This window comes from Dendrobates tinctorius, unplaced genomic scaffold (genome assembly GCF_039654945.1).
Source record: "Dendrobates tinctorius isolate UK_male_01 unplaced genomic scaffold, ASM3965494v1 ptg000070l, whole genome shotgun sequence".
Taxonomy (NCBI): domain Eukaryota; kingdom Metazoa; phylum Chordata; class Amphibia; order Anura; family Dendrobatidae; genus Dendrobates; species Dendrobates tinctorius.
Window position 1 is genome coordinate 73,910,433 of NW_027361738.1, and position 17,363 is coordinate 73,927,795.

Sequence of the window (17,363 nt, forward strand, 5' to 3'; positions counted from 1 at the left end):
CTCCCTTTCCTTACCGAAGATAGTCACTGCATGACAGCTGTATGCAGCTCCCGCTGTGGCTGTTGGTAATAAAGTCAGAGTATGGAGTATTCAATAGGAGCTGAGCTGCAAAACCAGAGAACGGCCACTACCACCACAGGAGCTGCAAACAACCGATTGGTAGGGATACAAGTGTCAGATCCCCACCGATGTGATGTTAATTACCTATCCTGGACAACCCCTTTAATTATCTCTATGTGTTTCAGTAGGAGAACATTAGTTCTAACAACACACAGCAGATGCCACCAAATAAATTCTGCAGCTCCCACAAGAGAGGACCTATTTACTGACGCCTCCGTTCAGCTTTTTTAACTTTTCCCACTCTTGGCACTGAGTAAACCGCAGCAGTTAATTAAATCAGGTTTTGGATAATTGACTCCTAGAACACTTTATCTAATAATATTACAGGATATGGAGAATTAATAAGAAACACATCTGAAAACGTGTGTAGTAACCCTGAAAAGGGATTTTCATGTTTAGAAAACTCACTTAAAAATACCATATTACGGATTTTAATTGACAGTGGGGAGTGGCCCTTTATAAGATTCTCATTTCTTGGCTAGTGGGTAGAGCAGAGATAGCAACAGAATGAAAATATACCCTGCAGTAAGTAAATAGTAATAATGCATATAAATAACATAGGGTACTTAGTAAACACTAGTTGTTATAAAAAAAAAATAAAAAAAAAAAAGACACAAAAGCCCTCCCACCGCAACAAGGTGTACCCTAATCAGGATGGTCCTATCTTCCATCTTCCAATATTAAAACCTCACTTTGTGTCAGATGACCTCAATGTAGATGGGGCTGAGAAAGACAGGGGCCTGACACAAAGTAAGGTTTTAATACTAGAGACAGGATAGGACCGTTCTGATTGGGTACATCGTGTCACGGTGGGATGGCTTTTACACTTTTTTTTTTAATCAAACCAGTGTTAACTAATTACCCTATGTTATTTATATGTATTATTACTATATTCTTACTGAAGAGTACATGCTCATTTTGTTTCTAGCTCAGGTTTTGTCTGTTAAATGGACAGCGTGAACATGCTCCTACACTTTGCATGTATACCAACTTATGCTCCAGCTCATTTCTTTGGTTTTGCTGTAGTTTCTTCTACTCTGTACAAACAGGGGCGTGGCTCCACCTTTTGTTAGCTAGGCATTTCATCTATATAGCTTCCCATAGGCAGGTGTCTGAACCAGTCGGGCCTCAATCCTACATTGAGATCATCTGATACAAAATGAAGTTTTAGCATTAGAGGATAGGACAGTCACGATTGGGGCACACCTTGTCGCAGTGAGATGGCTTTTACGCTTTTCTGATCAACAACAGTATTTACCAAGTGCCTTATGTTATTTATTTTACAACCTAACATCACCTTTAAGTGCAGGATAAAAGGTAGAATGAAACACACATGGTCAAAATTGTTGGTACCGCTCGCTTAATGATAGAAAAACCCACAATGGTGACAGACATAACTTGAAGCTGACAAAAATAATCAAAAATCTATGAAAATGAACAAATGAAAGTCAGACATTGTTTTTCAGACATGCTTCCACAGAATTTAAAAAAAAAAATAAAACTCATGAAATAGGCCTGGACAGAAATGATGGTACCCCTGAAAATAATGTAACAAATAATGGGACATGTTAAATCGCGGTGTGTCCACTAATTAGCATCACAGGTGTCTACAATCTTGCAATCAGTGAGTGGCCTGTATAGAGGCTACAGATACTCACTGTGCTGTTTGGTGACATGGTGTGTATTACACTCAGCATGGACCAGAGGAAGCGAAGGAAAGAGTTGTCTCAGGAGATTAGAAAGAAAGTTATAGACAAACATGATAAAGGTAAAAGTAATAAGACCATCTGCAAGCAGCTTGATGTTCCTGTGACTACAGTTGCACATATTCAGAAATTTAGGCTCCATGTGACTTTAGCCAACCTCCCTGGACGTGGCCGCAGGAGGAAAATTGATGACAAATCAAAGAGACGGATAATACGAATGGTAACAAAACAGCCCAGAATAATTTCTAAACAGATTAAAGGTGAACCTTAAGGAACATCAGTGTCAGATCGCACCATCCGTTGTTGTATGAGCCAAAGAGGACTTCATGGTAGACGATCAAGGAGGACATCATTGTTGAAAAAAAAAAAATCACAGTAAAAGCCAGACTGGAATTTGCCAAACTACATGTTGGCAAGCCACAAAGGGAAGCAAAAGACCAGAAAAAGCCATACACCTGACAAATGCTATTGAGAACTCTGCTATTAGAAGTGGAAAGGAAGAACAAAGACGAAAGAATCTAATTAATAAAAATAATGGAGAAAGAGAAACCAATCACAAACTAAAATGTTTCTATACTAATGCACAAAGCATGGGCAACAAACAAGGAGAATTGGAACTACTAACACAGGAACAGAAATATGATGTAATTGGAATCACTGAAACTTGGTGGGACAATACACATGATTGGAATACAAGACTAGAAGTATACAACTTATTTGCAAGAAATAGACTTGATAAACGAGGAGGGGGTGTCGCATTGTATGTTCGAAACGCGTATATCTGCACAGAGATTGAAGCTTCAGAGACTGGGAGTTCTGTGGAAACTGTTTGGGTAAGAATACAAGGACAGAACAATGGAAAGGACACCATTGTAGGCATTTACTACAGGCCGCCTGTGCAAGCCGAAGATATAGATGAACTCTTTATGCATCAGATGGCCAAGTTCTCCAAAAAATATGACATAGTTGTCATGGGAGATTTCAACTATCCAGACATTTGTTGGGAATCTCTCTCAGGCAAAACTAACAGGTCAAGGAAATTCTTATCCTCTCTTGCTGACAACTTTATCTTCCAGAAGGTAAGGGAGAAAACAAGGGGAACTGCTACCTTGGATCTAATCCTTATAAACAGGGAGGAAATGGTTGAGGAGGTAAAAGTGGCTGGGACCCTAGGAGGTAGCGACCATGCTATTTTAGAATTTTGGATTACTAGAGGTGGAAGACCTGTGAAGACTCAGACGTCAAGGTTAGATTTCAGAAAGGCAGATTTTAAGGGATTCAGAAAGAGAATTGGAGGGATCCAATGGCTGGATATCCTTAAAGACAAAAATGTCCAGGAAGGATGGGAAATCTTGAAAAATGAAATTCTCAAAGCACAGTTGTTAACAATTCCGAAAAGAGGGAAGAATAGGAAGCATTTAAGGAAACCAGGATGGATGAACACAGAACTTAAGCACATGCTAAAAAGGAAGAAAAAAATGTTTATAAAATGGAAAGAGGGAGGCATATCTAAAGAAGAATATAATGCTGTCTGCAGAACCTGCAGGGCACAAATCAGATTAGCTAAAGCTGAAAATGAACTGAGGCTTGCAAGAGATGTCAAAAGCAATAATAAAGGATTTTGGGGATATGTCAAAAGTAAAAGAAAAGTCAAAGATGCTATAGGATTTTTACAGGATGAAAATGATGAAATGGTAAGACAGGATGTTGAGAAGGCTGAACTTTTAAATTCCTATTTTGCATCTGTTTTCTCTCAGAAAGGAAATGCAACATCAACTGTTATTCACTGTCCTATTAAGGGAATAGAAGAATCCAGGATATCTATAAACAGAAAGATAGTGAGGAAACACTTAGCTAACCTAAATGAATTCAAGTCTCCAGGTCCAGATGAATTACACCCCAGAGTACTGAAGGAGATAACAGAAGAAATTTTTGAACCCCTCTCCATAATCTTTGAAAATTCTTGGAGAACAGGAGAAGTGCCAGAAGACTGGAGAAGAGCAAATGTTGTTCCTATCTTCAAAAAGGGGAAGAAGGTGGACCCAGGCAACTATAGGCCGGTGAGTCTGACTTCTATACCAGGAAAGATCTTTGAACAAATTATTAAACAACATGTATGTCAATACCTGGATAAGAATGAAGTGATTAAACAGAGTCAGCATGGGTTTGTAACTAATAAGTCATGTCAGACTAACTTAATTTCCTTCTATGACGGTATCACTGATTGGGTGGATCAAGGAAATGCTGTAGATATAGTATATCTTGACTTCAGCAAAGCATTTGACAAAGTCTCTCATACAATCCTTATTGAAAAAATGACTAAGTATGGAATGGACAAGGCAACTGTTAGGTGGATTCATAACTGGCTTAGTGATCGGACCCAAAGAGTGGTCGTAAATGGCTGCACATCCAGTTGGAAGAATGTCTCAAGTGGGGTACCACAGGGCTCTGTCCTGGGCCCTGTATTGTTCAACATCTTTATCAACGATTTAGATGAAGGAATTGAGGGTAAACTGATTAAATTTGCTGATGACACAAAGCTAGGAGGGATAGCTAATACTAGAGAAGAGAGAGAGAGGATTCAAAAAGATTTAAATAAACTGGAGAAGTGGGCAGCAACTAACAGAATGGTTTTTAACAGGGAGAAATGCAAAGTACTACATCTGGGCAATAAAAATGAAAAAAGCATATATAGAATGGGAGGAATAGGGCTAAGTGACAGCACATGTGAAAAAGACTTGGGTATACTAATAGATCACAGACTGAATATGAGTCAACAGTGTGATGCAGCAGCAAAAAAGGCAAATGCAATTCTAGGATGTATTAACAGAAGCATACAGTCTAGATCACGTGAAGTCATTATTTCCCTCTACTCCTCTTTGGTCAGACCTCATCTGGAATATTGTGTCCAGTTTTGGGCACCACATTTTAAAAAAGACATCAACAAACTGGAGCAAGTTCAGAAAAGAGCGACCAGAATGGTGACCGGTCTGCAAACCCTGTCTTATGAGGAAAGGTTGCAGGATTTGGGAATGTTTAGTTTGCAAAAGAGAAGACTGAGAGGAGACTTAATAGCTGTCTACAAATATCTAAAGGGATGTCACATTGTAGAAGGATCAACTTTATTCTCATTTGCACAAGGAAAGACTAGAAGCAATGGGATGAAACTGAATGGGAAGAGACACAGATTAGATATTAGAAAAAACTTTTTGACAGTTAGAGTGATCAATGAGTGGAACAGGCTGCCACGAGAAGTGGTGAGTTCTCCTTCAATGGAAGTCTTCAAACAGAGGCTGGACAGACATCTGACTGGGATGATTTAGCGAATCCTGCTTTGAGCAGGGGGTTGGACCAGATGGCCCAGGAGGTCCCTTCCAACTCTACGATTCTATGATTCTATGATTCTATGATTCTTCTGGGAGAATGTTCTATTGACAGATGAGACAAAAATGGAACTTTTTGGCAAGGTACATCAGCTCTATGTTATAGTTAAATGGAACTTGCGTTGCTTGCAAGTTAAATACACTTGACATTTGAAAAAAACTGGCGCCAATAGTCACATGTTTTTGGAAAAAAGTCAAAGTTTATACTGTGACGTATAACGCTATTTTCTCCTGTATATCATCCCCTGAGGAAGAAGTGATTTTTACTTCGAAACGCGTTGGGAAAATGAATAAAACATCGATCTGTTAATGCACGAGTAATTGTGTGTCATGTTAAGCAGCGCACTAAATCCATAAAAAAGTTCCATTTAACTATATGTGTCGGCGGTCGCTGGTGTGACCTGTGGATGTGCGGCAGCTGACTGATAATTTTATGCACTATACCTTTCCTATATCAGGTGAGTAGAATTTCAATACGTTTCTTACCCTGTTTATCGGATAAGACCCTATTTGCGCTTCTTTTCGTTCCTATAGTGTGAATCAGTGAATCAGCTCTATGTTCACAGACGGAAAAATAAAGCATATCAAGAAAAGAACACTGTCCCTACTGTGAAACATGGAGAAGGCTCTGTTATGTTCTGGGGCTGCTTTGCTACATCTGGCACAGAGTGTCTAGAATCTGTGCAGGGTACAGTGAAATCTCAAGACTATCAAGGGATTCTAGAGAAATGTGCTGCCCAGTGTCAGAAAGCTTGGTATCAGTCGCAGGTCAGGGGTCTTGCAACAGGATAATGACCCAAACCACACAGCTAAAACCACCCAAGAATGGCTAACAGGAAAACATTGGACTATTCTGAAGTGGCCTTCTATGAGCCCTGACCTAAATCCTATTGAGCATCTTTGGAAAGAGCTGAAACATGTCGACTGGAAAAGGCAACCTTCAAACATGAGACAACTGGAGCAGTTTGCTCTCGAGGAGTGGGCCAAAATACCTGCAGAGAGGTGTAGAAGTCTCACTGACAGTTACAGGAATTGCTTGATTGCAGTGATTGCCTCAAAAGGTTGCGCAACAAAATAAGTTAAGGGTCATTATAAAGGGGTACCAACAATTTTGACCACGTGTGTATAAGCTCTAATGAAGATAGCAGCAACCTGGATACAAACAGATCTCACATCCAGCCTATATTACTGAACGAGACACTCTTACAAGAAAAACCATCTGAATCTTGGAAAAGGCTGCAATCAGAATATCAGGGTGTGTGAAATTAAATTGAAAAAAAAAAAATTACAGACTGAAATTTAGTGCACTTTCATTCCCGAATGGTAACCGCTAACAGGTAAAAATCATTTTTTCATTTCCCTTTTAGTACTGCGCTACACCTTTTGTGCCCCTCAGACTTTAGGCCGGGGTGGGAGTCCCAGAGTTATCGTTATAACAGAACATGGGTGGTGAGTGCCAAAGCTTAGTTTTATCGATTGGTGTGGTAGCAAACATGTACTGCAAATATATCCCACAACCATTGCTTGCTATTTTAGACTTTTTTTTAAATAACATAATATCACCATATAATGACAAAATAGTATTGCTATATAAAGCCTACAAAAGACCACCATACTGTAGTACCCAAATATTATTTTAATATACAAATAAGCCCAAAGTAATATCGCCATTTATTGCAAACTAATAACACACCACACTACTGAATATTATTGTCTCCCTCTCAGTAATGGCCCCTCTAGGTAAATGGCGGCCTCCTGTCCTCCCCATCATATCAGCTGTAATATTGCCATCTACATGGAGGGTTCGGCTTTCTACTCCACACTCTGTCCTTGATCCACCTTCCTGTAGATATGAATAATGCAATAAAGTCTATAACTGAATCCAAGGCGCTTACAGCAGCACGTCGCTCCTTTCTTGTCTTCTATGAACACATATTCAATATTCTGCTACATGAAAATCTGACAACATTCTGACACCTATGAGGAGGAGGTGTCAGAACCAGACTCTCATTGTATCCACAGACTGGGAGTCCTCGGAATTTAATATTTCTTAAGGAGATTGTACAGTTTAGAAAACACATTTTATTATTATTATTTTTATTATGCCTATATTAATATTATAATTGCTCTTATTGCTTATATATTATTACATTTTCATATGCTCTTTTAGGGAATTTGGAGTTAATGGAAGGAAAGGTTGTTTTTTTTTGTTTGTTTGTTCTGGACACTCATCACTTAGAAAAAAAATAGAGCGTGCCTACAAAGATCGTCTCTCACTTTGGAGCATCTGTCCTATCCAGCATTACACAGACAGTCTAAAAAGTTAAATGAACATTGAGTATGGCTTAATTTCTCATGTGGTGGCGCTGGAGGGGAACTGAATGCTTAGGGTAAGGTTTCTGTACAGATTAATGTGGACGGCTGGAGTGCCAAGCTTATTAAAGGGAACCTGTCAGCAGTTTTGGCCGCTATAAGAAGCGGCCACTGTCTTTCAGGCCTTATCTACAGCATTCTATAATGCTGTAGATAAGCCCCCGATCCAATGTGAAAGATAAGAAAATTAAGTTTTATTATACTTATCCAGGGGGCGGTCCAGTCAGATGGGTGTCACAGGTCCAGGTCCGGCGCCTCCTATCTTCTTGCCACGCCACCCTCCTTGCTTCATCACTCCCCGGCATCGCGCTCTTGCGCAGGCGTACTTATCTGCCCTGTTGAGGGTAGAGCAAATTCCTGCAGTGCGCAGGCTCTGGTCCTCTCTGACCTTTCCCGGCGCCTGCGCACTGCAGTACTTTGCTCTGCTCTCAACAGGGCAGATAAGTACGCCTGCGCAAGAGCGCGATGTCGGGGAGTGATTAAGCAAGGAGGGTGGCGTAGCAAGAAGATAGGAGGCACTGGACCCGGACCGCACCGGACTGCCCCCCCCGGGTGAGTATAATAAAACGTATTTTTCTTATCTTTTAGGTCGGACCAGGGGCTTATCTACGGCATTATAAAATGCTGTAGATTAGCCCTGAAAGGTGATGGCCATATCCTATATGAGCCAAAACTGCTGATAGGTTCCCTTTAACTCCTTTCCTGAAGTATTATGTAACAGTACATTCATGTCTGGTACGGTTATATGGAGCAGGCTCAGGCTGCATTTAGTACCCAGCAACTGTCTATACCAGCATCAACCAGAGTTAGCTCCTATCACTGCTGTTTACAGAAGCACTCCTTTTTGCCATCAAAGTTTTCATCCTCCTAATATTTTGCAGTCATCATATTATATCGCACTGTGTACTTACAATTGCTCATTTTGCCTTTCTACCCAGCTTATTCTTCTATTTTCTCTGCTCTATGTAGAAACAGGAAGTCTCTTCCCTGCATAAATTATTCCCCTCTTCAACTCCTGACCCAGCTGCTCCCTCCCCGCCATAGACTTTTACAGTGATGACTTATGCAGGGAAAATTGACTCCTGCTTCTACATAGAGGGTAGAAGGATTCATCTTGTCAGTTATTAATCACGTGATGTCATAGACCTAATGGAAGAGAGAAGAATTTTCTGGGTAGCTAATGGTAGTAACGTTGTTGTGTTACATGACCGCTGCAGCCAAACAGTGGCCACTTTCCACAGTCACAGATTTTTGACCACCTGTCTCCTCATGAATCTGGTGGCAGATTGTGACCGCTTCCTTTTTCTTCCACGCCAGGAGGTGTAACCAGAATTCCTATAACTTTGAAATTCTGAACTTCAACTTGTATCTTTAGGAACATTCAATGCTTTTGTAACTTTCTGCATCCTCCTCCTTCTTCTTTCTACAAGGCAATAATTTCTTCTCTTATCTTTCTGGAATATTAGTGAATCGGAAGCCATTGCCTGTGAGACATGGTCTTAGGAATGCTGGCTGTAGCTTACCGTATGTCTGGCTATGTAATCAAGTTTGCAGCAGGTTATAACAGCCAGAGGAGCTCTACTATGTGATAAAGATGCTCGTCGTGACGGGGTGAATTATTCTGAGATTGCAGTAGTCAGTAAAGATCACAATTTGTGCAGAATTTGTAGAAACCTATTGTTATATAACTTATATTAGCTGTGTTCAGCAGAAAGTTTGTAAATTTTATTAGTAACCCGAATTTGCAATGGTAGGTGAACAATTTTAATTGCATCTGTATGATGTGGTGAGTTGCTTTACAAGTATTGTAATAAATTCCTAATAGAATCCATCAGACAGTCAAGAAATAGGTAAAATACCTTTGGTTAAAAATGTCCATATTTGAAGGATAGCATGCAATCATTATATAAAGAATTATCAGAGGCTTAAAATATTAAGAAAAGCTTTAGTAAGTAACATGGTAACTGCTAATAAACTTACTGGTCAATAAAGTGTCCAGTCATCAAAATAACAAATGTTCAAGTCAAAGAAAATTTACAGCACATTGCTGACGCTACAAAAATACCGTCCATCACGCGCCACACCAATAAGTGTATAATGCTGGGTTCTGCACCTTTGGTAAATGATTGCGTCCTCTAGATGTCCTTAAATTGAGAGGTTTTTTTTTTTTAATGATAAGTAAAATGTATGTTGCGCAAATGTGCTCACAAGGCAGGTTTTGTTTTCAATAACGCCAATTGCAATATTTGCAATTTTTTTTTAATCTTAAATTTATATAAACAAGAGGGTAGATACTCCTCACTGAAATTGAACGTGCCATCACTAAATTACCTACTTTTTAAATCAAGTTTTTAAATTAAATTTTTTTTTTATTTTATTTTGTTTTTTTCTATTTTTTTTTTTTTTTTTTAAATTAGATCAGAAATCTTGCATTTTCACACTGGCCTAACGGTAGGCTTATGTATTTGATCAATATAGAGACACGAAGAAATCAACGGGTGCTCTAGTCCGCTAGCCCGAAACCACATGGACCAGGAATTATCCCACCGAATGCCTTCTCTCCTTTTACCGTGGGCATAATACTACTCAGACAACACAGGGTGAGGATAAAAAAACAGTGTGCCAATACATTATTAAACCGCAAATAACACAGAATAGTCCCAGCAAAATACCCAAGATGGTGCAAAATTACAGAGTCTCACCATTCTGCTGACTTGCCGAGATAAGAGCTGCTGTGACTTCAGTTTCCAGGGCCGACTATCCCACCTGTGGCACAGACAGAGGAGGTAACGACAAGTTTAGGAAGCTGACAGTCCATTGAGGTACAAGGTCAAGTGACCAGAGGGTCACAAGATGGCTTCCCCGAACATCTCCATGGAGCCAGGTGACCAGTGGGACCCAATCTGAGCTTTCCCAAGCGTATCTCCATTGGCCTCAGATGACTGGTGGGTCCAAATCCTGGGTTCCCAAAAGGTATCCATGGGATCAGTGATGGTCAGTGGAGCAGATATTTCAGCCTGGAACATGGTCTCCTAAGCTGGCATCCTGTAGAATGTCAAATCTGTGTCCCTCGTGATGGAGCCAGTATCTGGCAGCTATCCTGTTAAGTGTTCCTGGCTGTGGTTTTGCAGAGAGTTGCTGGTTCTTTGGATCTCTGGATCTCTTGGATCTTTGGATGACTTGTTACAGAAGCAGATATCCTTTTTATAGTTCACAACTGTTGTCCTTCAAGCCATCATCCACAGGTCAAGGAGAAGGGGTGATGAGGTTAATCTGCATTGTTTGATTATTTATAGCTTATCCTTCAATGTTTGCAAGTAAACAAGCCACAGGGTCCCACACAATGGTAAATCAACATATTATCAAACATCTATTGTTCAATTACCCTGCATCACTATTTTGCAAAGATTGCAGACAATAAGCTTTAGGAGCTGATATAAGAGGCAAACATCAGCCATTCAAAAATATAAAAAAAAATCTACGTTTAAGACTCGTATGACAGCAGTCATTCTTGATGAACTGAAGAACAAACAAAAATTCAAAAGTCAACATATAGAAAACAGTCTATGCCTCCTGGATTATGGAATTTACATCTGGATAATTAAGATTAAATGCTGTGTTGTCACAGTTAGTGGTTTTCTTTTTCAGTATTTACAAGCCAAAACGAGGAGTTGGTGAAAAATACAGAAGTGTTTCTATTATAATTTTCCTCTGATTGTTCCACTCCTGGTTTTGGCTTACAAATACTGATGTAAAATACTGACCAAATACTGAACGTGTGAACATTGCCTTATATTCAGCAATGGATACGCTCTGACGCACTGACTTTGGTAATGCTTTCTAGGCATGTTCAGATCTGTGCAAAGAAGGAGGTGAGCTGTAAGGCCCCATTAACTGCATTCATGGTGTTCCTATGATGCATAGCCAGTGCTGGGTTTAACAGGAGGGTAGTAATTTTACTAAATATTGCTATATATGCACACACACACATGCTGCAATACAAATATATACTGCAACCCAAGCGATCATGGGTTCAAGGTCTATAAAAGGATTAAAAATATACATAAAAGTAATAAAATAAAATGTAGAAATATATATATATATTTTTAGTTTTTCCAAATGAAAAAATAAAGAGATGTAAGATTTGGTATCACCGCATCTGTAAAAGTTCCATCAACATATAAAATTATTTAACCCATAAAAGGTAAATGTTAAAAAGAAGAAAAAATAAATAAATAAAAATGCCAAAAGTGTTTTGACCCCCAAAAACTTTCTGCTTAAAAATATGGTTATCTGGAACTGTGGTGCACTAAGTCCCTCATCTTGGTTGGCTTCCTCATGTTTTATAAAGTTGACCCCATTTCTAAATCTCCTATACTTACGGTATTTGGAGCTACATACACACTAATAATCAGATCCTAGCTTCGAAAACTCAAAAGTTAATTTTTATAGAGTCACAGATAGGGATGGACAAGGTGTCAAGACAGGTGGGGAAGAGTTAGAGGTAGCAGTCCCACACAGCAAACAAACTATTGAATTTTGTTATGTTAAGGCTCTTACCTTTCTATACCCTAAAACTCCTTTAAGAGGACGTGTTCTGTATGTTCATACATTGTCATAAAACTTTCTGCTACAGAAGACTGCAGTTGTGCTGTATGAAAATCACCACTATGGTCAGTCAATGAGGCCAATTGATATTGAAGGACCATATGGCTTTGAGAGTCTATCCTTAGGACGGGTTCATCAATGTCAGATTGTTGGGGGTCCGATACCAGTCATCCCCACCAGTCAGCAGGTCAAGGGGTGGCAGAATGTACAGAGTATACAGAGCTGGAACAGCATTGTGTGTCGGCCATTCTTGGGTCCCGCAGGACCTGCTAACAGATGAAAGACCATCAAAGTCCTGGAAAATCATTTTAAGATGCCACCTACATTTATTTCATACCATCTGATGATGTTGGTGATACAGACTTTTACCAAACATGATATATAAAAAAAAAGTGAAGCATTTTATTCCAAGAAGATGTCATAATATTTTTTAGAATTTTCGGCCTACTGTCAGCCACAAGCCCCCATTAAATAATCATGCAGGTGACAGATGTGTTATTTATATTTCGGTTCTCTTTTAAAGCCAATTTAGAGCTTTCCTCCTATCAAACAAGCAAAAGGCAGAATTATCTTCAATCGCGATCCTAAACCCTAATTCTGTCCGCATGCTGAGAATCCTAATCCCATTAGCGGCATTACAAATCGTTAAGTAATGACATTTCTGTACAGCATAAGCTTTTCAACGGATTTTTAGCACAAAACATTTATTACATGTCGGACCTTGTTCAGACATCCGTGCTCTGCCCACGTTTCTCACTGATATAACACGTACCTACTATGGCCTATGTGGCTGTGCCAGAGAACTGTGGGGTGTTTTTTGGACCGCCAAAAAAAAAAAGAAAATTGAGAAATGTTGAGTGCAATGTGAGAAACTCGTGCGAGTCTCTCGCCTCAATACCCGCTGCTGGCACTCAGGACCGGAGTGTGCAGCTGCATGTCTTTCTATGTAGCTGAACGCTCCGGTCCGAACTGCCGGCGCAGTTGCACTCGCAAGTGTGGCCCAAACCTAAGAGTTTTAATGTAGACTATCGTATGTTGATAGGACATGTCGGTAAATTCTATGAGGGTTCTACTTCTGGGCTATCGCTCTGCGATCTGAACAAAACAGACTAGCATCGGTCAGTGGAAATCTCAGTAAAATCCTGGAAACGGACATGTCCCATGAGAACAGGTCAATCGGGTATGGGACGTTCCCCACTGAAGTGAATGAAATTGTGGACAATGTCATGAGAGGACCCTTACATTTCAGTGATGTTCTATGCCAAGAGCGGGTTTGTTCATATGATAGCTTAGGGATCCTAATGAATCACAAACCCGTAATTAATAATATAGAAAATCAATGTAAAAAAGGTTATGTGCACAAAATGGGCCCAATTAATTAAGACTGGTGTTATTCACATCGGATATCATGGGTTTACCACGACAGAGAGGAGCCATAAGACCGCAGCGTTTGTTTTCTCCTACTCCTGCACTAATTAGAAGCACTTCACCTTCATATTAAATGGTGCAGGTTTCTTAACAGTGCAGGGTTTAATCTGCTTAGTTCAGAGCTCCTGGAAGTTTTCTTGCATTAAGGCTCTCAGCTGTGCACTGTTAGCTACTCTCATCTCCTACATACCGTAATCTGGGTCCTGGCTAGCACTCATTTTGATAGGTAGCTTTTGCTGCATGTCTGGAGGATGTTGTTGGTGGTTATTGGAGAAGGCGTTTGGTGGATTTATCTGTGACCGTTGCTTGGTTTTGGGTGTGTGATAATTCTCTTCTCCTACTTTAGTTTAACTCCATCCTCCACTCACCGCTGCATTCCTCTGTTGTATGTGTGACTATATTTGTATGATTGGTATTTTTCATTATCCCTGTTGGTATTACCTTGTTAATCCGGTTGGTGTATTAGGGTACACTACTCCCCTCTTCCCTGGGTGGGGAAAGGGTACAGACTGAGGGCAGATTCAGGAGCTAAGGCATTGTATGTGGCCCTGGCGTCTTCACCATCAGAAGTATTCTGGGGAACAGGGCGAGCTAGTGCACCCCTAGCGTTAGGGACACCCAACAACAGAGTCGTGACATTGGACTTGATGAGGAGAGGTAGGTTGGAGTCAGATGCTCCTTACCCATGAACAGATGTATGCCTCTTAATGAATCATAAGCATCAGATGAGTGGCATACACCTCTGTGTGCGTCTTGCCACAAATCCTACTCCATTCCCTTCTGAGGTAAGATTTGTAGTGTAGCGGACACACCGCTCTTCAAGAATTTTATAAGCAGTGGTTGGCACCATCCCATCCCACAACAGCTCCGTCCACTTTGTCGAAAAATGGTGAGAGAACGCCAAAAGTCAAAATTTTAGCGCAACTGCCAACTGCACCAAAATTGTGCGACTATTCAAAGCCGTTTACGACAGAAAAAATACCTGTCTATCGAGCATCCCCATTCCTACTCATTTATGTAATTGGCCTAATCTTTATGAGCAACTAATTTCTCAGAACAAATTTACTTGAGAAAAGTCTGCTACATTATCCATCAATCCTGTGATGTAGGATTTTATACGGGTTTTCCACTATCAGGAAAGTTGACTCCTAATGCTCTAACATAGTAGAGCGGATAATCATCCTCTCTGGGACCATCGCCTGTTCCTCCCACTGCTCAGCTCCCAATGTCTTGGTTGTAGTGATGAGGTCACATCCATAGCACACAACTGCTGCAGCCAATCACTCAGCTAAAGGTAGAAGTCAGGAGCCTCTGAGCTCATTAATTAGCTACAGAGGTGATCCATGTTTGAGAAAGTGGAAAATCGCTTTAACATGTTTTTGATTGACTATCCACAAAGAAAGTGAACAAGGAATTGGTCTATTGCAAGAACTCTGAAAGGAGACCCCCAACAAATCTTTCACAGACCAGAAGACCACAGCAAGAATCAGGGATCAGTGGCCTCCCTTCATCGAAGCTTAGGGAGAGTGCATTTTGCTCCAGGTTTGCCCCTGAGGTGTCAACCTAGTGTCAAGATCTGGTCCTCTTTAGAGTTACAATGGGTAAGGAATCTGACGGCCAAACATTCCGCTTAGACCTCCAGGAGGGAGGGACATCCTCTAAATGCACCACGTCCTGAGGAATCCGTGTGCCAAATGTGGACAGTGAACAACTAGTAGTGTAAAAATTAATTACTTAAATATGTGCATCATGACCATGAATTCCTCATACTGGCCCGGCCAGAAAGCGGAGGCAAGTGTGTTGAAATCTCAAGCAGTCAAGGGAGTGAAAACGTGCCTCTATTGGGTTTTTAAGGATTTAACATCCTAGTGCACCAAGTAGTTAATTTCATACATCATATTACCCTAGTTGTCTCGTCTTATAACCATTGTCTCCAAATCCACAGTTCTTCGGCGACTCAGACTTCCAATGCAACCTACATATAGCCCCTCATTCTTGTTTCTATTTGAGCCTCCTTAAATTGATCATAATCTCCATATATCACACTAGCGACCGGAATTCAGAGCTGTGAACATTACCTGGTCTTGATTATTGTCCATTCTGACCCGAGTGTTGAGTAATCCATGTGCAGTCTGGTTGTCCTGTTCACTACTGAAGATCAGACGCAAGGGAACAATATCTTCCCTGCCCAGGAACCCATTTTCTTTTTTCCTATGCATCTCGGTCAGCCAGGTATCTGTAAAAGATGTGAAATAAAACAAATTACCGTAACTTCTGAAGAAAGAGCTTGTCACACTTTGGTAATGTCAAGACACCCAACCAGTCACATCTACCTTCCAACAATACCAATTTAAGAGGTACACTTATTCCACTTAATCAACGGGAAGTGGCTTAATCGACATCTACTATGTGGCATAAAATAAGTAGTCATCCACGACTCATTGGCAACTTTAGCAAAATCCCCCAAGAAATTGTTCCTTTGTCATAGGCCTCTTTCACACTTCATTTTTTTGAGTCAGTCACAATCCGCCAAAAAGGCAGAGCAGCAGATCCGTTCTTAACTGATGTGAACGGATGCCACAGGATCCGTTTGTTGACGGATCCGTAAAATGAGGAAATTTAAAGGGAGAGAGAGAGAGAATATTTTTTTTTTTTCCGGCACCCGCACAGAAATTCGGGTTAAATCAGTGTCTGGAGGATCCGCCGGCCAAAAAAACGTTGGAAGCTCCATTTGGAAATCTTTGAGGATGTTAACGGACAGCAACATTATGGCGGATCCTCACAAAAACGGATGCAACGGACGGCAATCCGTCAAAATCCGCCAATAATGGAAGTCAATGGGGGAAAAAACGGATCCGCAAAAAAAAATAGCGGATCCGTTTTTTTCAAAACCTGGCGGATTTTGACTGATTGTAAAAAATCGGAAGTGTGAAAGAGGCCATAAATTGGTTGTCTGGTTCAGAAAAACTATTAAATACATTTGTGTTTTGAATTAATAAAGAGGTCTCAAGTTAGAGATCTCCATTATTCATCCAGAGAAAAGAGCAGATACCTACTCAACATGTCCCTGGACTTTATACAGCATATCCTTGCATGACATGGATGGATTATCAATAATGATGGCCACTTTGTAATGCTTTACATCTCCTGTGGTGGAGAATTAGACACAGTCCCCTGTAGATTACACAGAAGATCACTTCTGATCAGCTTGTCCAATATATAAACACACATATTGGACCTAAGTTGAGAAATATCTGCAGTACCCATTACTGAGTACTGCAGAACAGCTTCTGTGTTCTTGAATAGGAGCTGTTCTCCTGTACCCGGCAGCATCTGCTACTCAGTGAATGAAGCAGCACAGTTCATTCCAGTGTTCACCATTAACGGTGCTTACAACCACTGGTCGGAGAGGTGGCAGGAGTCGGACCTTCAATGATCTGATATTGATTGACAGCGCCTTTAATCCCTTTTGTGACTAGGTGACTTTCCATATTTCAGCTTTAGGTTTTTTTTCTTCCCCCTCTTCTAAGATCCATAGCTTTTTTTAATCCTCTGTTAATATCGCCGTACAAGGGCTTGTTTTTTGCTGGATGATTTGTAGTTGTGAATGACAATATTCATTTTACTATATAACTGCTAAAAATTATTTTTGTAAATTTCTTATTATATCTTTTCATGGGACAACACTGAAGATATCACACTAATACAACGTAAAGTTGTCAGTGTACAACTTGTACAACAGTGT

General features: G+C 40.3%; 1 protein-coding gene across 7 annotated transcripts in view; it reads right to left on the reverse strand.

Annotated features, from left to right (window-relative positions):
* The window catches only part of ADAM22 (ADAM metallopeptidase domain 22), a 290,157-nt gene that overhangs the window by 245,066 nt on the left and 27,728 nt on the right, over positions 1-17,363 (reverse strand). For all 7 annotated transcript variants that reach the window (XM_073581902.1, XM_073581906.1, XM_073581904.1 and 4 more), the window contains exon 2: positions 15,697-15,854. In XM_073581902.1, the coding sequence (XP_073438003.1) occupies positions 15,697-15,854 (158 nt within the window). The remainder of the gene's footprint in view (positions 1-15,696; positions 15,855-17,363) is intronic.